The sequence below is a fragment of the Hyperoodon ampullatus genome, assembly GCF_949752795.1.
Source record: "Hyperoodon ampullatus genome assembly, chromosome: 4".
NCBI lineage: Eukaryota > Metazoa > Chordata > Mammalia > Artiodactyla > Ziphiidae > Hyperoodon > Hyperoodon ampullatus.
Window position 1 is genome coordinate 48473951 of NC_136917.1, and position 21340 is coordinate 48495290.

At 55.8% G+C, this 21340-nt stretch overlaps 1 protein-coding gene across 1 annotated transcript; it reads right to left on the bottom strand.

The window, feature by feature from the left end:
• Positions 1 to 1672: 1672 nt before the first annotated feature.
• On the bottom strand, positions 1673 to 20754 carry SLC6A7 (solute carrier family 6 member 7; the record flags this gene model as incomplete). The annotated part of the gene is made up of 14 exons (XM_079703970.1): positions 1673 to 1882; positions 5632 to 5799; positions 6348 to 6448; positions 6640 to 6739; positions 7232 to 7363; positions 7689 to 7801; positions 8498 to 8622; positions 8725 to 8828; positions 9741 to 9875; positions 11415 to 11553; positions 13224 to 13458; positions 13600 to 13731; positions 15389 to 15572; positions 20722 to 20754. 14 exons carry the CDS (start codon positions 20752 to 20754, stop codon positions 1673 to 1675), a joined length of 1911 nt encoding a protein of 636 aa, XP_079560096.1.
• Positions 20755 to 21340: the final 586 nt, after the last annotated feature.

Genomic DNA, 21340 nt, shown 5'->3' on the forward strand with positions numbered 1-21340 from the left:
CAGTTCCCTTATCTGTCCGATGGGAACCAGAAAGTTCTGTGCTGCCCACCTCGTGGCTCTCAGCAGTAAGGAGACAGGGTAAGGAAGATGACTTCATTGGTGTTTATTAACAGAACACAGATGGGTTGGGGAAACACCAGCAGAGAGGGCACAGGGGCTGGCATAGCTGCACCAGGCCACCCTGCCCCACTGGAGGATGCCATGTGCAGGGGACCTGATCAGGCGTTTCCCCACCCCGCCCTCATCTCTCAGGGAAGGAGGGAGCCCAGGGCAGCCCCTCCCAAGCCTGGGGATTGAAGATGCCAAGGTCTCTGGCTACAGGCCTGGGGTGTCGCCTGCTCTCTGCCTCCACTCTCGTGTCCATGCCCAGGGACCCACGTGCTGAAGCAGAGTGGGCAGCACTTGGACCAGACAGCCATATGTGTGGACCACCTCCCGAGTCTCTTAGTGGCCTGGTCGTCCACAGCCAAGGCCAATTCCCCAGCAGTGCCTGGAGCTAGAGGAAACAGTGAGGGCCGCCAGGACAAGGAAGAAGGGAAGAGAGGGGCCCTGGGTCCTGACTATGACCCCTCGTTCCCACCTCCACAGTGCAGGTCAGGCACCTCCCTCCCTTCCCCGGTTCTAATCATGCCCAGGGCTCCCCACACTAGAGGGCATGGGGTCCAGAGAGGGAAGCTGTGGTGTCCTCCTTCTTTCCCTCCCTCCACCCTCCTAATACCCAAGCTCAGGCACTAGCCCCTCTGGTCTGTCCTCTGCAGCCTTCCCGCCTCTACCCTACCCCCTCATTCCACCTTGCACACTGAGCCAGAAGGATATTCTCTCTAAAGCACATGATCACGCAAATCCCCTGCCCGCCCACGTCCCTGGCTCCCCCTCCCCACCCATCTGCATTCCCACTTGAATCCTGTTGTAACCTGGTAACACCTGCTTCTCCCACCACTCTCCCGCTCTCCCCGCTCACTCACCCTTGGTCTCTCCCCAGGCCGCCTCCTGGTCCCAGGGGAGGAGAAGGGGGCTATATTTCTGACCCCTATACCTTGGCTGGATCAACACCTTGTCCAGAGGCCCTCCCCACCCTGCCGTCCTCTTCCTCTCTCTCTCTCTCCAAACTTGCCCATCCTCCAGGGCCCTCAGGTCCCACCTCCTTCAGGAAACCTGGCCTGCACACATGAGCCCACAGGGATCTTTCTCCCACTTGACTTGATAACCCTTGATGCCCGGGGCCTCATGGGCCTCGAGACAACCTGAGTGTCCCTGCCCAGCTCAAGATTCTGATTCGTTGAAGTGTGTGAGGCAGGCTCCCCAAGAGAAGAGAAGGGACTGGGCCCTGAACAGAGATGAGAGGGTGGTGCCAGCTGCCACATGAGAAAGGGAGCTGGCCGGTCAGGAGGCCTGGGGTCCAGTCCCTTCTGTCGTGTGACCTTGGGCCTCAGTCTGTCCATCTGTGAAGTAAGGGCTGAGCTGGCTCATTCTCAGCTTTGAGTGTGTGTGTGTGTGTGTCTGTTGGGAGTAGACAGAGGTTTTAGGAGAGGCAGAGGCCACAAAAAGGGACTTGCTCTGGGGACCGGCATCACCATGGCAACCTCCCGCAGCCTCAGGCCTCTCAGAACCCCAGAGGGTGCGTGGCAACCCTTGGGGGCCGGCAGGGCCTCCTGTCTGCCTGCTTCCCATCTCACATCATGGAGTCCTCCTCCTCTGCAATCTCTCGGTCCACCTCGATGGCTGTGTTCTCGAAGCTGGTGATGCCCCCGTACTTGCGCATGTGCACCATCAGTGGCTTGGGGGACTGGCTCCCGGCCAGCGTGGCCACGTACATGCCTGTCCGGTTCTCCTCCAGCGACGGGCCCCAATCTAGGGCTGGCCGGCTGGCCTGCTGGAGCCGCTGCAGCAGAGCAACCACAGGGCTGAGAACCAGGGCTCAGGGACTGCTTCCAGGGTCACCGGCAAAACACCACATCACCTGGATTAGTCTGTGCAACAACCCAGGGAAAGGGCGGGGGCACTGTCACTTCCCCAAGGGAGTGAGTCACTTGTTTGGGGAGAATTCTGCCCTGCCACTCACAAGTTGGGTGGCCTTTGGGCACGGAATTTAAGCTCTGCTTCCAGCATCTGTAACTTGGGAATCATGATGCCTTCAAAGGGTGGTTAGGAAGGCACTGGGGGCGAAGCACTCAGCAGGGTGCTGGGAACAGAGTAAGGCCCAGTAAATGGTGGCTGTTGTTATGGTTACATGGCAGGCAGTCCAGGAGTCCACTCTGGGTCCCTCCCCTAAATGCTGAGTCCTGAAGAGCTGGGAGCTTTGGGGAGAGAGCCATGCACTGGGAAGATGGAGACAGAGTGGCCATGGTCAGTCTGACTCAGATGTCTGACCTTTCCCGCTCCAAGCTCCAGTTTCCATGGAAGGAGGGATCTAAGGTGATGACTAAGCCTGGACATTCTAGGGTTCTGTCTTCCTCAGACCAAATTCCCAAAGCCCTCTGCCTGCCCTGCCAGGGAGAAGAGCCCCAGACTCTTCAATGAAGGGAGACAACCAACATTAAGTGGAGCCTACTGGGTGTAGATTCCAAGGGAGATAATGTGTGCCATGCCCTTAGCGTGGGGCCTAGTACAGCTCTATACTCAAAGCACGGTGATGCCCATTAAAATGTATTGACAGCAATGTTATCCCAGCACTCAGGAACCTGCCAAAGGCTTGTCATCTCACTTGGAATGAAATCCAAAGTGCTCACATGGCCGCCACGTCCTGACCCCTGTCTACCTTCGTGATCTTGGCTGCCGCCACTCTCTCTCCACCTCCTCTGATGCAGTCTCGCTGACCTCAAACGTGCCGGCCCCTCCTGCCTCAGGGCCTTTGCACTGACTGTCCTTCTGCCTGGAATGCTCTCCCCTTAGACATCTAAACCAATCACCTTGGTGATTTCGTCAGGTCTCTGTCACCTCCTCAGAGAGGTCTCCCCGGTCACCCTGGCCAGAGCACCGTCCTCCATCACTCTCTATTCCTGTACTCTGGTTTTGTCAGGTTTTGTTTTGTTTTTAAGTATTGCATTTACCACTGCCTTCATGTGTTTGTTTGTTTATTGTCCGTCTCCCGCATTAAAATACAAGCTCCCTGAGTTTAAGGACTTAGATTTGTTTCCAGCTGCACACTAGTGCCTAGACCAAGGTTTCTCAACCTGAGAGCACCACTGACATTGTGGCCTGGGAGGTGTTCTGCACATTGAACCCTGTGTAGCAGGATCCCTGACCTCTAGATGCCAGGAGCATTCCCCCTCCAACCCCACCCTCTCGGGACAATCAAAAATGTCTCCAGACATTGCCAAGGGTCCCCTGAGGGCAAAATCACCCCTGATTTTGAGGTGAGAACCCCCAGCTTAGAACTGAGCACTCACCAGTTCCCAGCTCTGTGCTGAGTATGGGCTTATTTAATCCTTACACTATCCCTATGAGGGGAGTATTATTATTACCTCCACCCCACACACACAGATACTGTCTGAAAGTACGGTTCAGAGACATTAGTTAAGTTGGCCAAGGTCACACCGGTGGGAAGCGGTGGTGTGGCATTTGAACCCAGGCAGTCTTGACCCCATCCTGAACTTTAAAAATACCCTGCTTTTCTGCCTGTCACAGTACTGACTTCGTTGATGAGCTTTTTTTCTTCTCACAGCAACCGTATGGGCAGTTATCACTGTACTCATTTTTTTTTTTTTTAGGGGAAAGCACAAACGCAGTCCCCCACTACTACAAATTCTGCAGTCGAGTTTCCCACGTTTGGGGAAATCGCAGGGATCAGCACATCCAGAGTGCAATGGATGAGCCGTGCACTGCAGAACCACCTTTGTGATCACGGTATCTCCCCTGACAGGTAAGGATCACTGTCCTCATTTTAAGGACTGAGAAAGCAAGGTTCAGAGAGGTGCGTTCACTTGCTTAGGGTCACAAAGCTGGCAAGTGGCAGACCCAGGATTCCGATCCTAGTGTGTCAGTGCCGGGAAGCTTGGTCTCTGAAGGTGGCACCCCTGAGTGGGGCAATGACTTCTCTGTGGGGTTCACCGATCCCCCAACGACCTGTCCCCTCCGCCTGGCTGTGGGCCGCGGTGGCAGCAGGACAGGAGGGAGGCAAAGCAAGGCTTGGGAACCATGAGCTTCCTGGGAGCTGGAGCCCTCCTCCTTCCCTTCGCAGACACCCTGGCTCTCAACAAGGAGACAATTTTCCTTTAGCAGCACAGGTGGGGCTCCTGAGGTTCAGAAAAGGAAAGGGGTTTGCCTCAAAGTCATACAGCAGTTGGAGGCAGAGCAGTGGCTGGACTCCAGGACTCCCCTGTGATCTGCGCAGTGTGACCACAGCACACTTCTGCCAGGGAAGGGCTCTGAGCCTCCCTCCAGAAGCTGGAAGATGGGGCAAGGGACAGCCAAGGACCAGTGGAGGTGTATGAGGTAGGGGGGTGGGCAGTAGTGAGCTGGTTAGCAGGCTGGGGAGGGGTGGAGGGGCACAGGAGCCCTGATTTGTAGCCAATCTCACTGTTGTAATTATCCCCACACTTGTCAATTTCAAGCTCTCAATGGTTTAACAACTGGGTCACGGTATTCCTGAATATTTAACAATTAGCTCTCATGAAGCAGTACTAGTGGCTCCAGCACACCTCTGATGGGGTGTGTGTGTGTGTGTGTCCCAAGGCTGTCTCTGGGCCCTAGCAGGCTCACTCAGCTCCGCTCACTATGACAGCCTCTTGCCACCAGAGGACTCCACACCCATGGCCTCAGAAGCGGAGGGCTCAGACATGGATGTAGAGAACAAACGTATGGACACCAAGGGGGGAAAGTGAGGGGCGGGGGGTGGTGGTAGTGGGATGAATTGGGAGATTGGGATTAACGTATATACACTAATATGTATAAAAGAGATAAGTAATAAGAATCTGCTCCATAAAAAGGTAAATAAAATTAGATTAAAAAATTTTTAAAAAAAGAAGTGGAGGGCTCAGTGTGCAGAGGGCACTTGAGGCTCAGAGAGGGGTGGGATCTCCAGCAGCTGCACAGCAACCCAGCAAGTCCACTGGCCCACAAGGGTCCCTATTCCCCTCTTCTGAGCCTGCAGAATCCCATACCAAACGGCTTGTACTCTGTATGCTTTCTGGGTCTCTCCACAAAGCCCTGGCCATGGGCAGGGCTCCCTGTCACCGGAGGAGGGTGACAGCCCACCTCTGGGGTCCTTCAATGTTGCCTCTGACCCTGAGTTCCACAGGGAAGCTAGCGACCTGAGTTCAAGTCCTGACCCCTGCCCAGCTCACCATGGGACCTTGGATAAGTCCCTTGTCCTTTCAGGTTCCCCCAAGACACGTGGGCACTGGCCAGTATCCGTGGTCTTTGGATTGTGCCCCTCCCTTGCCAGGGGCCCCGGGTGGTGGGAGGGGCCACGGGACAGGACTCTGGCCCCAGAGCCTGCCACAGACCAAGCAGGTCTGAGCTGATCCGTACCCCAGGCTACTGGTTAGAAGAAAAGGCTCTTCCCAGTTAAAAGAATCCTGCAGGCTCTGGAAAAGGTGTTGGAGCAGATGTTTTCTGTTCTGGAGGTTGGGCCCAGGGCAGGGCCACAGGTCAGGGGGCTTGGAGCAGGCAGGGGTGGGGCAGACTCACCTCCCAGAGCGAGCCCTCCTCTCGAAGCACAGCCACCAGCATGCCGGCTGGGATCATGAGGCAGGACAGCAGGCCCATCAGGATGCCCAGCAGCTCTGCCCAGGCTGGGAAACGGTAGCTGCCATATTCTGAGGGCTGGTACTTGACGATGCTATACACCAGCAGGGCCTGCAGGTGGGGGGCTCCCAGCATCAAAGTGGGCCTCGGGCATGGCCCAGGGCTTGGGATAGCCCAGGTCTGAGCTACCTTAAAGCCTGAGATAGCTCAGCCCAGAACCACCCAGTTTCTGAGATAGCCCAGTCCTAAGCTGTACCAGAACCTGAGATGGTCCATCTTTGGAGCTTTTGCAAGTCCTCAGACAGCTCTGCCCCAAGCTGACCCAACGCCAAGACCTGAGACAGCCCAGCTCTGAGGCGCCCTAATTCCTGAGACGGCCTACCCCTGAGCTGCTCTGACCCCAGCCTTAAGGCTCTGAGGCCTGAGAAAGCCCCACTCATTTTGCCAACCAAACGCAGGACCAGGCTCAGCACAGCTACAAAAGCTGGGGGCATCAAGGGGGAGGGGGGTAGACCAGGATCCCGGTGCCCGCCCCACCTCTCAGCCCCGACAGTGGTCCACTGTGGGCCAGGGCAGTCCTACCAGACTGAACTCCCAGAGGGGCCCTGCTCTCAGCCCTGAGTCCCCAGCCAGCAGCCCTCCCTCCCACCCCCGGTTACCAGGAGCGTGGCCGGGGACAGGAACAGCCAGCAGGCCCTGAAGTAGAAGCCCGGCTTGAAGCCCAGCATCATGTGGATATCCCGGCAGAACCTCTGGATGCCTGTACAGGGGAGGGAGGAGAATGGTCCCACCCGCAGCCCCACCAGCGCCAGCAGCCCCTCCTCCACTCCAGCTGCCCCCACCGGAAACCCTGGCCCTCGGGATCAGGAACCCAGTGCAGGGGGGCTCCAGGGTAGACTCCCACTCTCCCACAGTGGGGAGCCTGACTCCACCTCCCATGGCCCCTCTCACCATACACCCGGGTGACAGCGAGGCACGTGGTGATCACCACCACCATTAGCCCGAAGCTGGCGCTGTAGTCGTCCAGAAGGACCAGCCAGTACATGCCCCCCTGGAACACAAGTCGCAGCTCTGGGGTCCCCTCATCCCAGCCTCTCTCCCTGATGCCACCCCTTCCCCAGGCAGGAAGTGAGCAGGAAGCAGCCAGACCGGCGGGGAGGGCAAGATGATGACAGCGTGACTGCTGTCTGCCTGCCGAGCCCTTTATACGCATCATCTGATTTGAGTCTCACAACAAGCCTAGATGTAGACCCCATTTTATCAGTGGGAAAACAGCCTCAGGGAGGTGAAACCACTTGTCCTGAGGTCGCTTAGCAAATGCAGGAGCAAGGCTTGAACCCAGGTCTTTCAGACTCCAAAGTCAGGACTCTGGGTCATAAGCCAAGCTACCCCCTGGGAGAGAGGGCCTGGGGTGGACTAGGTTCCTCCCAAGGAGGAAGAAGCAGGTAGTTCAGGGAGTGCTTGGCCTGGCCGCAGACGGTGCCGCAGGTGTCTGCCCCAGCCTTGCCCACCAGCTGCCCGCCCACCCCGCAGCGCCACTCACATCCGTGGTAAGGACCAGCCCCATCAGGTACATGGCCACACAGATGAGCCCCGAGAACACAGCCTTCTTGGGCCGCAGGTAATACGGGAACTCATCTGTAACGGCTGTCACAATGGTCTCCAGGAAGGCAAACTGCGGGGGAGAACGGGGGGGCGGTCAGAGTTCTGTCCCCACCACACACATACAAACACACACAGATACACGTCCCACAGACACAGATACACACACGCCACACACACAGGTACACACATAGACATACACAGACACATCACACAGATACACATCACACACATGCCATACACACAGACACGATACACGAAGACATACACAGATGCACAGTCATACATCTCACACACGCACAGACACACATATAGATACACACATCACACACAGATACACACGCACAGAGACACAGACACACACCACAAGGTGCACCCACTGGCGTGGAGCAGCTCACCTGGCTGTCCAAGCCAAGAGTCAGCAGCATGAAGAAGAAGAGGAAGGACCAGAAGGGCGATAGAGGCAGCATGGTCATGGCCTGTGGATAGACGACAAAGGCCAGGCCAGGGCCTGGGCCAAGGGCACACGGGGTCAGCAGTCTGGGGAACGCGGGGGTCCCACATACGTACTCAGACGCACGTGGTCGCTTACACCGACTTAGGCACACTTGGTTCAGCCAGACCCAGAGATGTACACTCACTGCAAGCTTCCAACACTTTCTTAATTTTTAGGATACAGGCCAGCACACTGTCAGTGCTCCATAAACACAGGTTGATAAAATAAATGAATTAATAATGAGTACACGAGAAAACACAAGACCAAGTAGAAAACCTCATTTGAATACACTTACATACACAATCATTTGCACAAACAGTTCCATGAACACACATACTCAGACACTCCCATTGGCACAAGACACTGATTCACATCATTCAAACCCTCACTTAACTTGCACAGCCATCTGCACACAGGTTGTGACTCACCTGGACAAGTAAGGCAAGTTCCTAAGATGTGGCAAAACAAGACAATCTCCTACAGAAGGTCACTTATCTCCAGACACAGGTTGACACACACTCATTTGTACATTCATCCCTTTGCTCTAGGACACCCAGAGAGCAGCTAAGACACATTCATTCGTGTGCACACACACGCACACGCACACGACATACCCATCCACAACCTTGCTGGGCCACATGTATGTTAACTTGCCCAGCCCAGCTGTCCCCGACACACCCTCCACCCACCAGGGCTGGGCAGCCTGCTCACCTGCTTTGGCTACTTGGTCCACAGGCACACCCAGCTCCTGAGACATGTAGCCCAGCACGGAGAAGATGGCAAAGCCAGCCAGGATGCTGGTGATGGCGTTGCCCAGGGTGACGATGAAGGTGTCTCTGCCGGGAGAAGTCCAGGCACAGGCCAGGGTGAGCAGGCCACGCCTTCACCCACGAGGCCCTCCCCACTCCAGCCCCTGGGGTCTGGGAGGCAGCCCTGACCTATAGATGTTCTGGTGAAACGTGTTGTAGGACGCAAAGGTTAGGAGCCCCCCGAAGCCCACACCCAGCGAGTAGAAGATCTGAAGAGCAGCTTCGATCCACACCTGTGGCAGGAAAGGACGCAGATGGAGGGCAGAGAGAAGGGGCTGGCACACCGTGGTGTCCAGAGGAGGAAGGAGGTGGGGCCAGAGCCAGTCGACAGGTCCAGGGATGCTGTGGTGAAGAGCCTGGCCCACGAGGGACACCGGCAGGAAGCAAGCCCTGCTCCAACACTTACACTGCAGGACCTGGGCAAATCCCTTCCCCTCTCTGGGCCTCAGTTTCCCCATCCAGGATCTAGGAGATACTCTCTAAGCTTGGTCTGGTTTTGAAGGAAGTAGTGCCTCGTGTAAATTTGCAGTAGATGCATACTGACAATAAGCCCCTGTAACCCCTTTACTTCCTCCCTAGAGTTGGAGGGACCTGAATTTGAATCCCAGCTCTACCAGTTTTTATCTGTGTAACCTGGCCAGGCCACATCACCTGTCCAGGCCTCAGGACCCTTGTCTGTACTGAGGGGGTAGGAACAGTATCTCCCTCATAGGATGGTGGTAAGGATTATGTAACTACATACATGCAAAGTGCTAGAGCAGGGTCAGGCACAGTCATCCATCAACAAATAAGAAACGTTAGGTGTCAGTACCATTGCTGTTTCTATTATTATTACAATGCCCTCCTTGGGGTTTGGAGTCAGACAGATCAGGGTGGAAATCCCAACTCTGCCCCTCCCTAGTCATGTGACCTTAAGCTTATCACCAACTCTTTTGCGCCTCAGCTTCTTCATCTGTAAAATGAGAGAATAATGTCAACTGCATAGGATTATGAATAATAATCAAGGAAAGTGCCGAGCACAGCGCCTGGTACAAGGGGCTCACCATGTGGAAGATTCTTCCCCCCACCCCCTCTTTTCCCAGGGAGCCCTGTTTCCACTCCCCAGCCTGATTCCTCCCTCTGCACGCAGGCTTGGAGGGCCTCACCTTGGAAGACAACAGGTGGTGGAACTGAGGGGTGAGATAGAACTGGATGCCCTTCCAGGCCCCTGGGAGGGTGACTCCACGGGCCAGCAGCATGAGCAGGATGAGGTAGGGGAACGTGGCCGTGAAATACACCACCTGAGAGACAGTAAGGGGGGTGACCTTCTCTCTCCTTTGCTCCTCTCAGAAATCCCCATCTGGGCTTCCCTGGCGCAGTGGTTGAGAGTCCGCCTGCCGATGCAGGGGACGCGGGTTTGTGCCCTGGTCCGGGAAGATCCCACATGCTGCGGAGCGGCTGGGCCCGTGAGCCATGGCCGCCGAGCCTGCGCGTCCGGAGCCTGCGCTCCGCAGCGGGAGAGGCCACAACAGTGAGAGACCCGCGTACCGCAAAAAAAAAAAAAAAGAAAGAAAGAAATCCCCATCTTACTAACTCACCTATGCAACCCAAGCTGGGAGCAGCCACCATGCTCTCCTTCCCTCACTCCCTCCCCACATCACTGCTTTCCAAGGCTGTTCCCACCCATCCACTCTCTCCAGCTCCACTGCACCCTGGTCCAGGCCCCCTTCAAACACAGCCTGCACGGTCATCAGACGTTGGACACGCCCAAACTCCCCTCTGCCCCGCCTGTTCCCAAACCTCCAGCCTTGCCCTCAGCAAACACCATCAAGTCTCAAGCCCCTCGCTGCCTTGGCTTGCACCACGATGACCTCTCCTGGCTTTCTAATGGTCTCTACATTGTCTTTCTAGTCTTTCTTTTAGTGGTTCTATTCCTCGTGGACAACGTCTCTCAGCACTTTGCAGAGGGACAAGTTCTAATTTATAAATGATTGAGTAAACCCCTCAGAAGGTTTCCAAGTCCTTCTGAAACAGCTTTATGGCCCTTCCTGCCCTTCATAACCTAAAACGGGCATCTGCGGCTTTGTCTTCCCAGCATCTAGCTGGCCTTCTTCAGATAACAGTTGCCTGAATTTCCCACCTGGCGCTGACTCCATTCCCAGCCCCAGCCAAGCTGAGCACTCCACCCTCCTGCCCACGGTGACTGGTTCAGGGATGGGTATAAGACCTATGTATCCAGTGAGACTCAATTCTAGGATTTTTGAAACTTGGGGCAAGGGAGAACACTAAGCAGGTAAGATGTAAGCCTAGAGCTGCTAGGGGCAAACTCACGAAAAACGTAGCCTGAGAAGGAAGCCAATCTGGAGGAAAGTACTGCTGAGACACCAAGAGAACGACATTCCTGATAACTCTAACTGAACCTCTAGATCCAGCCATGCCTGAAGCAGACCCTCTAGACTTTCCAATTGAGTGTGACAACTGGGTTCTAGTGCTTGCATTTCAAAGAGCCGTCACTCATACCCACCCTCCAAGCATTCAATGAACACGTGCTGAGGTTCTTCAAAGCACCAAGCACTAGGTTAGGAAAGAAGCTTGAATACCAGATAGGTCCCGCTCTCGACATGTTTCTAGCTTAGTGAGCCAGCCTAGCCACCATCCAGGCTCACCTCCACATCTTTCTTCAGGCAGTGCCTCCCTCCCCCAGTCTCAGTGCACTCTCCCTCCCCCTCTTCCCAGTTGAAGTCCATTCATCCTCTCAGGCTCAGTCCACACCCTGCCTCCTCAGGAAGACCTCACCCTTCCCAGCCTCTCAAGCTTCCGGGGCCTCCTCCCAGCTTCACCTTGCCCGAGGACTTCACACCCTTGAGGATACAGAGGAACACGATGACCCAGGCAAGCAGCAGGCAAAGGCAGAGGTTCCAGCGGATCTGCCCAGGACTTCCGATGCCCCGGCTGCCTTGGATGTGGAGAACGTAGCGGCTGTGGGAGACAAGGTCTGAATGTCCTCTGGTGACCCTGCCATGTTCCACAGACATGAGGTAAAGCTGTGGCCAGCCTGCGAGACTATCCTGGCTTTTTTCTATTTGATTCCTCTCCATCCTTCTCTGACCAGCTCAGCACCCACGAGGTGGGCCTCTACAGACCCCATCACGCAGGCTGCCTTCCTCTTCAATTTCCCTCTGGGTCTGGCTAATGGGAGGCAACAGCAGGAGACTGGAAGATGGGTTGGGGTATTTGCGCACACGTGTACACATGTACACGCATACATGCACGCACACCATCAGAGGGTCTGGCTGTGACTGCCTTCTTCTATAGCACAGCTTTGGTTGGGCAGCCCTTCCTCCAAGGCTTCAAATTTCCCCTGGTTCTGGTAACACTGCCTCCTTGCCTCAGGGGTGGTATGGCTGTCCCTCTTGCTGGTGCCTCACCTTTCCATGTGGATCCCCTCTGTAAAGTCCCTCCACTCACTCAGCTCCCTTCAGCCCGGTGAGAATGCCAGTCTGCTTCCCGCCTGCTCCCCAAGTGATGCAGTGGGCCATGGCGTTGCCATGGAGACCCCTGGCAGCTGCCAGTGACCATGTCATGTTCTTTGCCTTTTAGCTGAAGGCCCAAGCCCTTCCCCACTGGTCAGACATACTCCTCAGCAGGTGCAGACACTTTGGATGGACTTTAAATGGATAAACGGTTGGACCATGTAATATGTGTGGGTTGGAGATTAAAACATTTCAAGACATGGGGCTCCTTTGGGGGAAAATTCCTAAGAGCAGCCTTTTGCAGGTAAAGGGTTGAAGGTATCTGGTCTGTGTCCTCAGGTCAACCAATGGTCCCGACCTAGGAACAAGGCTACTCTGGAATGTTCCAGAACAAGATCAGGGTTCAGGAGGCCTTGGTTCCAGTACTGTCTCTGCCAGTAAGTACTGAGCAAGCCTCTGGGCCTTGTTTTCTCAGCTATAAAGTGGGACTTTGGGACAGGCCAATGGGTAGCGATGCCCTTTTGATACCCACCATTCACAGGGGCTTGCAATGTGCCTGGCACTGTGTTAAGGGTTTTATCTGCATTACCTGCATAATTCTCATAGCAACCCCTTACTCTCCTATAGTCTTCTCTCTCCTGTTAGACTAACCTGAGATGGTCCTGTATGATCATGGCCTCCATTAAGTGTCTTACCCACTAGTACAGTCGGCACTCAATAAATACAGATTGAAAGAACGAATGAGTGAGTGACTGGCTGATACCATCCTATGAAGCAGGGACTCTTATTACCCCCTTGAGCAGAGGAGGAAACTGAGGCTCCAAAAGTTGATGATTACTGTTATCATCAGCACCATTACTATCAGCTGGCATTTACTGAGCACTCACAATCCACCACGCCGGGCAGCACAATTTATACGCTTTCTTTCCTTTAATCCTCATAGGACCCTTCAAATACTATTAGCACACCCACTTCAAAGATAAAGCATCAGAAGCAAAAGAAATTGTTCAAGGTCACACAGCTGGCCAGGTGAAGAGCCGGGATTAGAACCCAGAGTCCACCTAACACTAGCACCTGAGCTTGGCCTTTGAGGTGCATGCTGAGCCCCTTGGGGACACGGGCACACTGCTGCCTTTTGTCCCTCCCTGACTGTTGCTGGGCCGGCGGGGGCCTGACCTCCAGTACTCCTCGCTGGGGCTGACGGTGCTGGTGAGGTTGAGGGGCAGGGCCCCGTTGCCGTCCTTGGAGCCTCTGTGCTCGAGGCAGAGGTCCGTGTTCCACCAGTTGCCGCAGTGTTCCCAGGGCAGGTTGCTGGTGAGGGAGGCGAAGAGGTAGAAGAGGACGTAGGCGATGATCATGTTGTAGTAGATGGCCACCAGGCCCACGATGAGCAGCATGGCCGCGCCGGCACCTGGGCGGGGCGGGGGAGCGAGCGGCCTTCAGGCCAAGGAAGCCATCCCCTTTCCGGGTTTCACCTCCCTCTCTGCCTACAGCTTGTGGCGGGAACCTCCCCGCCTCCCTCAGGCTCAGAGCACCCCCACTGAAGCCTCACCTTTGAAGAGGGGGCTGATTTTCCAGACAGCCAGGGGTCCCAGGCTGGAGAACTGGCCCAGAGAGAGCTCGAGGAAGAAGAGGGGGATGCCGCAGATGGCCAGCATGAGGAAGTAGGGCACAAGGAAGGCGCCTGCGAGGAGGAGGAGGGAGGGTGGGGAGGGTCTGGGGGTGGGCTCCCCCTAAAGCCCAGCTGTGGCCCCGCCCCGCCCCTCCCCTGACTGGCAGACACCACCACTTCTCACGTGGATTAGGGCTGGGCACTGCAAGACTGTCTTCTCTTATGCTAGGAGATCACTGAGGGCCAAGGAGTCAGGGGGTCCGGGGGGGCGGGATTTACTCACCTCTGTAGCCCCAGCGCCCAGGCCAGGACTGGGCTCAGAGCAGACATTGAGTGAATGAATGAACAAATGAGTGAATGAATAAGTGCCTTCCCTGCCGGAGAAAGTACACACCCCTCAGTACAGAAATCGTTGCCCCGCAGAACGTGGCTCCAGTCCACTGCCCCTCCCCTCTTCCCAGCGCCACCTCAGATGCTTGTGGCTGCCTCCTATGGTCCCGTGTGCCCAGCATCCCTTCCCCTTTTCTTCTCATACCAGCAGCCAGCTCCTTTACAGGACTGCCCACCACCATATGGCTCTGGAAGCGCTGCCAGACACACCAGCCAACCCCTGCCCACCCCTTCCTGGGCACATATCCCAAGGCAGGCCAATTAGGTACCTTCCCTGCAATTCTATATAGATTCATTCAGAGAGAGCAGTGCTGGGAAGGAAGTCATTCCAGAGTTGTCTGTGGCCACCCCCGACCCACCTGTAAGGAGGAAGCCTGGTCCAGGGAAAAAGGAGGTCAGCACACAGAGAGGGAAGAAGCGTCAGAACCAGGGAGAGGGAGGACACAGACAACTATGGACAGGTCAGCGCTCGTCCCACACTTCCCAGTCATCCCAATTCATCTCGTCCTTGCTTCATCTAGTTTTACTTGGATTTCTGTCTCTCTGCCCATATGCGTTTCTTTAAGGAGTTTGGTAGAGTTGGGAGGAGACACAGTGCTGGTGGGAGCCCATTGGCTCTGGAGACGATAGCCCTGGGTGGAATGTTGGATCCCCATCGTGTGACCTTGGGCAAGGAACTTGGCCTCTCCAAGCACTGCTGCCTCATCAAGATGGTGCCCACCCAGGTGGTTGTCATCAGGGTTAAATAAGACAGGCCTGGAGAGCACCGAGCCCGGGGCCTGGCCGATGGTGAGTGCTAACCCCAGCTATTGTTAATGAGACTTAGAACAGCCACTTGATGGAGAGGCAGGGACAGAGAATTTAAGATGGAAGAGATGTGTTTGCAGCGTGAACGGAAGGAACAAGAGAGGAGGCTAGGTTGAAGATTCAAGAGCAGGAATGACTGATTGAGGGAGCGAGGTTCCGGAGGAGGTGAGGTGGGAGAGGAGGGTCGGGGAGAAGACTGAGAGCACGGTGATCACTGACGGGGACACACAGCCCTTTATCACCAAGTAGAGGCAGCCCTCTCTGCCCATCACTCACGGCCCAGGAAGCGCCAGGGCTTGTCGAGAGAACCGAGTGTGTATCCATGCTGGGGATGAGACAGGAAGGAGGGGACTGGGAGAGGAAAAGGGACACGGCAGGGTGAGCTCCCCCTTCCAGCCCCAGCTCACCGCTTTCAACTAATTCAGCCCAAGGTCACATAGGAGACAGTGGCCAAGGCCACTTAACACCTCACTCCACCCTGAGCCTTGGCCCACTGGACTAGATGCCCCTCATGCAGGCATAAGGCCCATACCTCCTCCGTTGGTGTAGGCTCGATAGGGGAAACGCCAGACGTTCCCCAGGCCTACGCAGTAGCCGATGCAGGACAGCAGGAAGTCCAGCTTGCCTGTCCAGTTCCCCCGGTCTGCGGCAAAGTCCACGTCCAGGTCTACATTGCCCTGGTCACTGGGGGTCAACAGCAGGTCTGGGGTGATGGGCTGCCAGTAAGAGAGACCAAAGGGGTGAGGGAGAAGGTGAGGCCAGGTTGAACTGGAATTCCCCAAATAAGAATATGGAATCAAACAGGGCTAAGTGCAAAGCACTCTATTGGTTCAGATAATCAACCACTCTCACCTGGGCTGACAGGTGAATAGGCAGGAGCTCCTTGGGGTTATTCAGGGGACTACAAACTTTTGAGACTAGCAGGGTGGCTCAGGCACTAAGAAAGCCACCTTGATCTTCGTTTGGCTAACACAGAGGTCCAATCAAGGGATGGTCCTATTTTGATGACGACGACGATGATGATCTTAATAACGGTTACCATGTGTGAGCACTTACCACACATTCACTGCACTAAACATTTTACTCACATTACCTGATTTCATTCCCAGAACAACTCTATGAGCTAAGTACTCATCTAAGGGAAACTGAGGCTCAAAGAGGTATTATGACACACCCACAGATTTTACAAGGCTGGCTAGTGGGAGAACTAGGTCTCCGGCCCAGAGCTTCCTGATGCTGAAGTCCAGGTCTTCAACCACCCAGTGCTGGAGTTCTGCTACTCCATTCTGGGCACCATATTTTAAGAAAGACACTGGCAGTTTGGAGCATGTGCAGCTGACTAGATTGGAGTGTATTCAGGAAAGGCAGTTACAGGAGGACAAGAGGAAGAAGTGGGGCCCCTTAGCATAGAAAGGACGGGGCATGGAGGGAATGTGGGCTCCCCTGGGCTTAGATTTATGCTGTGTGGCTCAAGAAAGCCTACTGAGGACCGTGAATTTTAGCTCACAAGCAGGAAGAAGCTACTGAAGCCCCAGTCTGTCTCAGAAAGTTGTAATCTTCCTGTCTCTGGAGGAAAGATGCATGCACAGAGGGGAATGGCAACCAGCTGTCCCTAAAGTCCCCTCCTGTGATTTAAGCAGGGCAGGGAAGTCCACTGGGCATTCTCCCTTCAGGCTGGGGCTGGGCAATGGAGGCCTTCCTCCGGGTGCTTAGAACCCTGGCCTGAGAGATGAGTTAGTGTGTCCATGAGCTGTCCAGGCTTAGGGCCGGGAAGGAAGCCCATAGTTACCAGGATGACTATCTAAAATTCAGAAAGCAGTTCCCAGAAGTGACTCCAGGAATGGGGCAGGAGAAAGGGGCAGCTACACCTTTTCTGCTTGCCTCTGAAAGCCATGCCCCATGGCAGAGGACGGAGCTGCAAAGAAGGCTCATTATCAAATAATGTTCATGGTTTTCAGAGAGGAGAAAGGACCCTCCTGCTTCCTGCTGAGGAACAACTGTGGGGAAACAGTGATTCCACTGGACTGGGCGTCAGGAGACCATGATTCTCATCCCAGGTCTGTGCCAATTCACTGTGCAACTTTAGGAAAGACTGTTTTGAGCCTTGGTTTCCCCATATGGACATTGAGGGGATTGGATAGATCACTAATTCCAAAAACGCATCACTTGAAATGTTTGTAGATGTTTGGTGGAACAGAGGATTCTTGAATCAAAAAAGTTTGGGGAAAGCTGGGTTATCACAAGGTAAAACAGGTTGCTTTGCTGCAGGACTTGTCAGATCCTTTTTTTTTTTTGCTGTACGCAGGCCTCTCACTGTTGTGGCCTCTCCCGTTGCGGAGCACAGGCTCCGGACACGCAGGCTCAGCGGCCATGGCTCACAGGCCCAGCTGCTCCACGGCATGTGGGATCTTCCCGGACCAGGGCACGAACCCGCATCCCCTGCATCGGCAGGTGGACTCTCAACCACTGCGCCACCAGGGAAGCCCCTTGTCAGATCCTTTAATGGACCAATATGCACTGTGACTCTCCAAGTAGAGACTAGAATAGACAGTATTCTCCAATTCTACTTAAGAAAAGGGTCTCGGGCTTCCCTGGTGGCGCAGTGGTTGAGAGTCCGCCTGCCGACTCTCTCACGGGTTCGTGCCCTGGTCCGGGAGGATCCCACATGCCGCGGAGCGGCTGGGCCTGTGAGCCATGGCCGCTGAGCCTGCGCGTCCGGAGCCTGTGCTCCACAACGTAAGAGGCCGCAACAGTGAGAGGCCCGCGTACCGCAAAAAAAAAAAAAAAAAAGAAAGAAAAGGGTCTCAAGGAGCTAGCATGTCAGGATATACTTGGCAGAAATGCAAGTCTAGATAATCTTTAGCTAATAGTATTCTGGCTCTGATGATCTGTGAGGCAAGATTCATCAAGGAGACTTCACCACAGTGGTCGAGGACCAGATCAGATCCCAGCACAGGGACTCAGCAAATAGCTACTACCCAATTTGTTTTATCCCTTAAAATTGCCCTTCCTGGCACCAGCCCAAGTAGGTGTCTTCACACAAATCAGGTGACAGAGGAAGCCTTGCTGGGGATTTGTCATATGAGCATTGCTGGGATGAGGATGGTGAAAGGAGAGTCCGAGTGTCACAGGACTGGAGGTGCCTGGCTGCAATGACACGGTTAGGGCAATGGGCTCAGGTGGCAGAAATGTGGTAACAGCATTGGGCTCTCAGTGATAGTGACAGCTATGGTGGTGATCCTGCCTGAGGCTGGCTCTTGGCCAGAGGGGCAGTGGTGATAGGGGCAGCCTGGCATGATTATGTGTGATGCTGACAATGATGAAGAGCATGAGAAAGCTGCTTTTCAAGTAACTGGGCTCCAAGGGTTGAAACAAATATGCTGCTGGTGGTTCTTTAGCTGTGATCTCAAACATGCTGGGGTGAGGCTAGCAGCAGCTCCTAGACCTGTATGAAACCCACCCCTTCCCTCTGATGACCCTTTCCCCAAGTCTTCCTCTCTAGCTGGGTGAGCATTAGCCCTCTGGAACCACTCCCTCCCAGGTGAACTCCAAGAGGCATGGGGTAGCAGCCAGTTGACACTGGCCCCTAGTATTGGGTGGGGAGGCAGACCTGTCACCCTGTGACCACCGCCCCCAGTCCCATTCAGGCCAGCTGGCAGGAGGCCCTGATAATGAGGTTCCTCTGATCTCTCCTGAGAAGTTGCTGCCCTGTCTATGTTCACAGAGCAGTCCCGGCTCTCTGTTTCCATGGTGACAAGAGTTCCAAGAGCAGGATGCTGCCAGCTCTTCTGTCCCCTCCTCCCCCAATCAGAGGGAAGCCTGCTCCTGCTCCAGGAACAGGGGATGGGGGCCTCCAAAGCTGAGCCAGTCCAAAGCCCACGCGGAGCCTCCATCCCTACCATGCGGTAAATCCCGGGAGGCTGTCACAGAGAGGACAGAACTAACTGAGAGACAGAGAAAAGCAACAAGATCAATGGGGCAGGGTTGGAAGCTGGATGAGTTGCTCCACACTTCGGCCTGGGTGTGAGGCTCCCACCCCTGATCCCCCCACTCTCCACCCAGAGTCACACAGGAACACACTTCTGAGTTTGCCAGACCACACCCCCTCTTTTAGGGGCCAACAGAGGTAGGTCACCAGCAGTGTCAGGGCTGTGAGACATAGGACTTCCCAAGCCAAGGCTTTCATACCTCCTTCAGGGTGAGAGAGACAGTAGGGATCTGGAGTCTGACTTCATCATTGTGCAGATTAGGAAAGTGAGTTTCAGAGGAGAAGCGGGGAGCCCAAGGTCAAACAGCAAGTTAAGGGCAGAGCAAAGCCAGGACACAGACCCCTGCCTCTCAGTCCCGTGCTCATCTCTGAATAACGCTGCCGTAGCTGGCACTTCCTCACTCCCTGACCCCCTTCTCCTGGAGACCAAGGGAGGGGACACTGAGGCCAGGAGTCCCACCCCTACCCTGCTGGCCCTAGGTGGCTCAGCCCACCTTCAGGAAAGCGGTAACCTGCACCCCTCAGTTTCCTTGTCTATAAATTGGGGATAATAAGACCTAGGGCCCAGAATTGTTGGAGGAGTACTTGAGATCAGGCTTCATACAACATGGCTATTTACGTAATGAGTGGCCCTGTGCCAGTGAGGGGCGGGGGCTCTTTTGAGAAGAGAGAGGAAGGAGGAGAGAGTAGGATGGAAAAGAGCAGGGGCTGGACTCAAGAAGACCCAAAAGGCCCACAGATGACCCCAGCGAGTCACTTATGTCAGGAAACAAAAAGGACCCACTTATCACAGTGGTTCCACGCTCAGCTGCCCAAGGGCAGAGAGCTTGAACGAGTGTATGGTAGCGGTGGGTCTCGCGGGAGAGGAGGCCGTCTACCACACCAGCATCTGGGCATTCACAGTATCCACCCCCCAGGACTGTGGGGCCTGCTTTGGTGCCGCACACTGGGGATGGACCAGCGATGGTCCAGGTTAGAGAACAGACTTGCCCCAAGTCACAGGGTAAGCGGCATCTGTAGAAACAGTACCCAGGCGTTCCGACTCCTTGGCTAAGACTGGTACTCTTAAGCCAAAAGCTAGAAAACTTCCCCTGAGACTCTCCCTCCCCACATACATGTGACTTGGCTGGCAGGTCCAATCCCACAGGACAAGGTGGGGCGGGGCTGAGGTCTGGGCCCAGGGCTCCAGGAACACACAAACTTGGCTTTCTCTCTCATGCCAGCTTCCACCCCACCTCCACAGCCCTTGGGTTTCCCATTTCTTCCCTGCTTGCCTTTGCCTCCCTCTTGCCCTGCTGAGGGGCAGCCTGGGGTCTTATCAGGGAAGCCAGAGCTGCCAGGAGAATGAAGGGGGTGGGGAGGAAGCAGGAGGTGGGCACTGCAGGGCAGGGGCACTGGCAGGAAACCAGGGTGCAGCTGCTGGCTCACGGAGGCTGCTTCAGCGCAGAGTGCACAGATGAGGACCTGCTCCAAGCCCCCACCCCCGACCAGTCCTGCTCAAGGCTGTCTCAGCTATTCTAACATCTCCCACCCCCCAAATCAGCCCCTGGGGACACTGGACCCGGGTACTGGGGAGGGGCGGGTGCCTGGCCCCAGCACCCCTACCTCGTGCCTCCTGTGGCTTGAGACACCTGTTCGCAGGACCTGGCCCAGTGAACCCCAGGCCCCATCACACTGCATCCGGACCCCCAGAAGGGGAAGGCCACCCTCCACCCCATGCAGGCTGTGACCCCGCCCCTCCCTGCAATCCAGCTCTGCCGGCCTCCTCCGGAGCCCTGAGCCGGTTGCAGATGCCCTCTCCCACCCTCCCAGGGGGCTCGAGAGGGGGCGGGCCTCCGCACCCCTCCCTCAGGTGCGCCCCTGCCCTCGCGTCCTACCTTGCTGAGGTGAGCCCCCTGGAGCTTCTTCATCTTGGAGGGCGGGTCTCTGGGGCTTCCCGGCTGGGCTTTTCCTGAGCGCAGAGAGGGAGCAAGGGAGCAAGAGATCTCGCCGCTGGCCGGCTGCCGCGCCTTGGCCTCGGCGACTCCCGCGCACCGGCTGGAGAGCCGCGGGCGCAGGCGCTGCTGTCCGTCGGCTGGGCTGCCGGGCGCTGCGAACGCCCTGCCTCTCCCTGCGCAGCGCCCTAGGCTGGGGAGGGGTGCACCGCTGCGCCCGCGTAGACAGAAGGGCTGACTGACGGACAGCAGGGGGATGCGCGCCCCCGCACGCAGAGCTGCCGATTGGAGGGGCCCGAGTGAGTGGGGAGAGGGGTCCGCAACGGAAACCCTCAGAGGTCTCCAGGCCTCCGCCACCGTCCCCTGCGTGACCTTGGGCAAGTAACCTGCCCTCTCTGGGCCTCCCTTTCCCTAGCTGGGCAGTGAGGGAGGCAGGCCATGCACATGGACAGTAACAGCCCTGCCTTGGGTTCCAGCATCTCTGTACCTCCTCTTTGTTCTGTGACCCTGCCCACGTTATTTAAACTCCCTGTGCTGCCATTCTCTGTCTAGAAAACGGGGA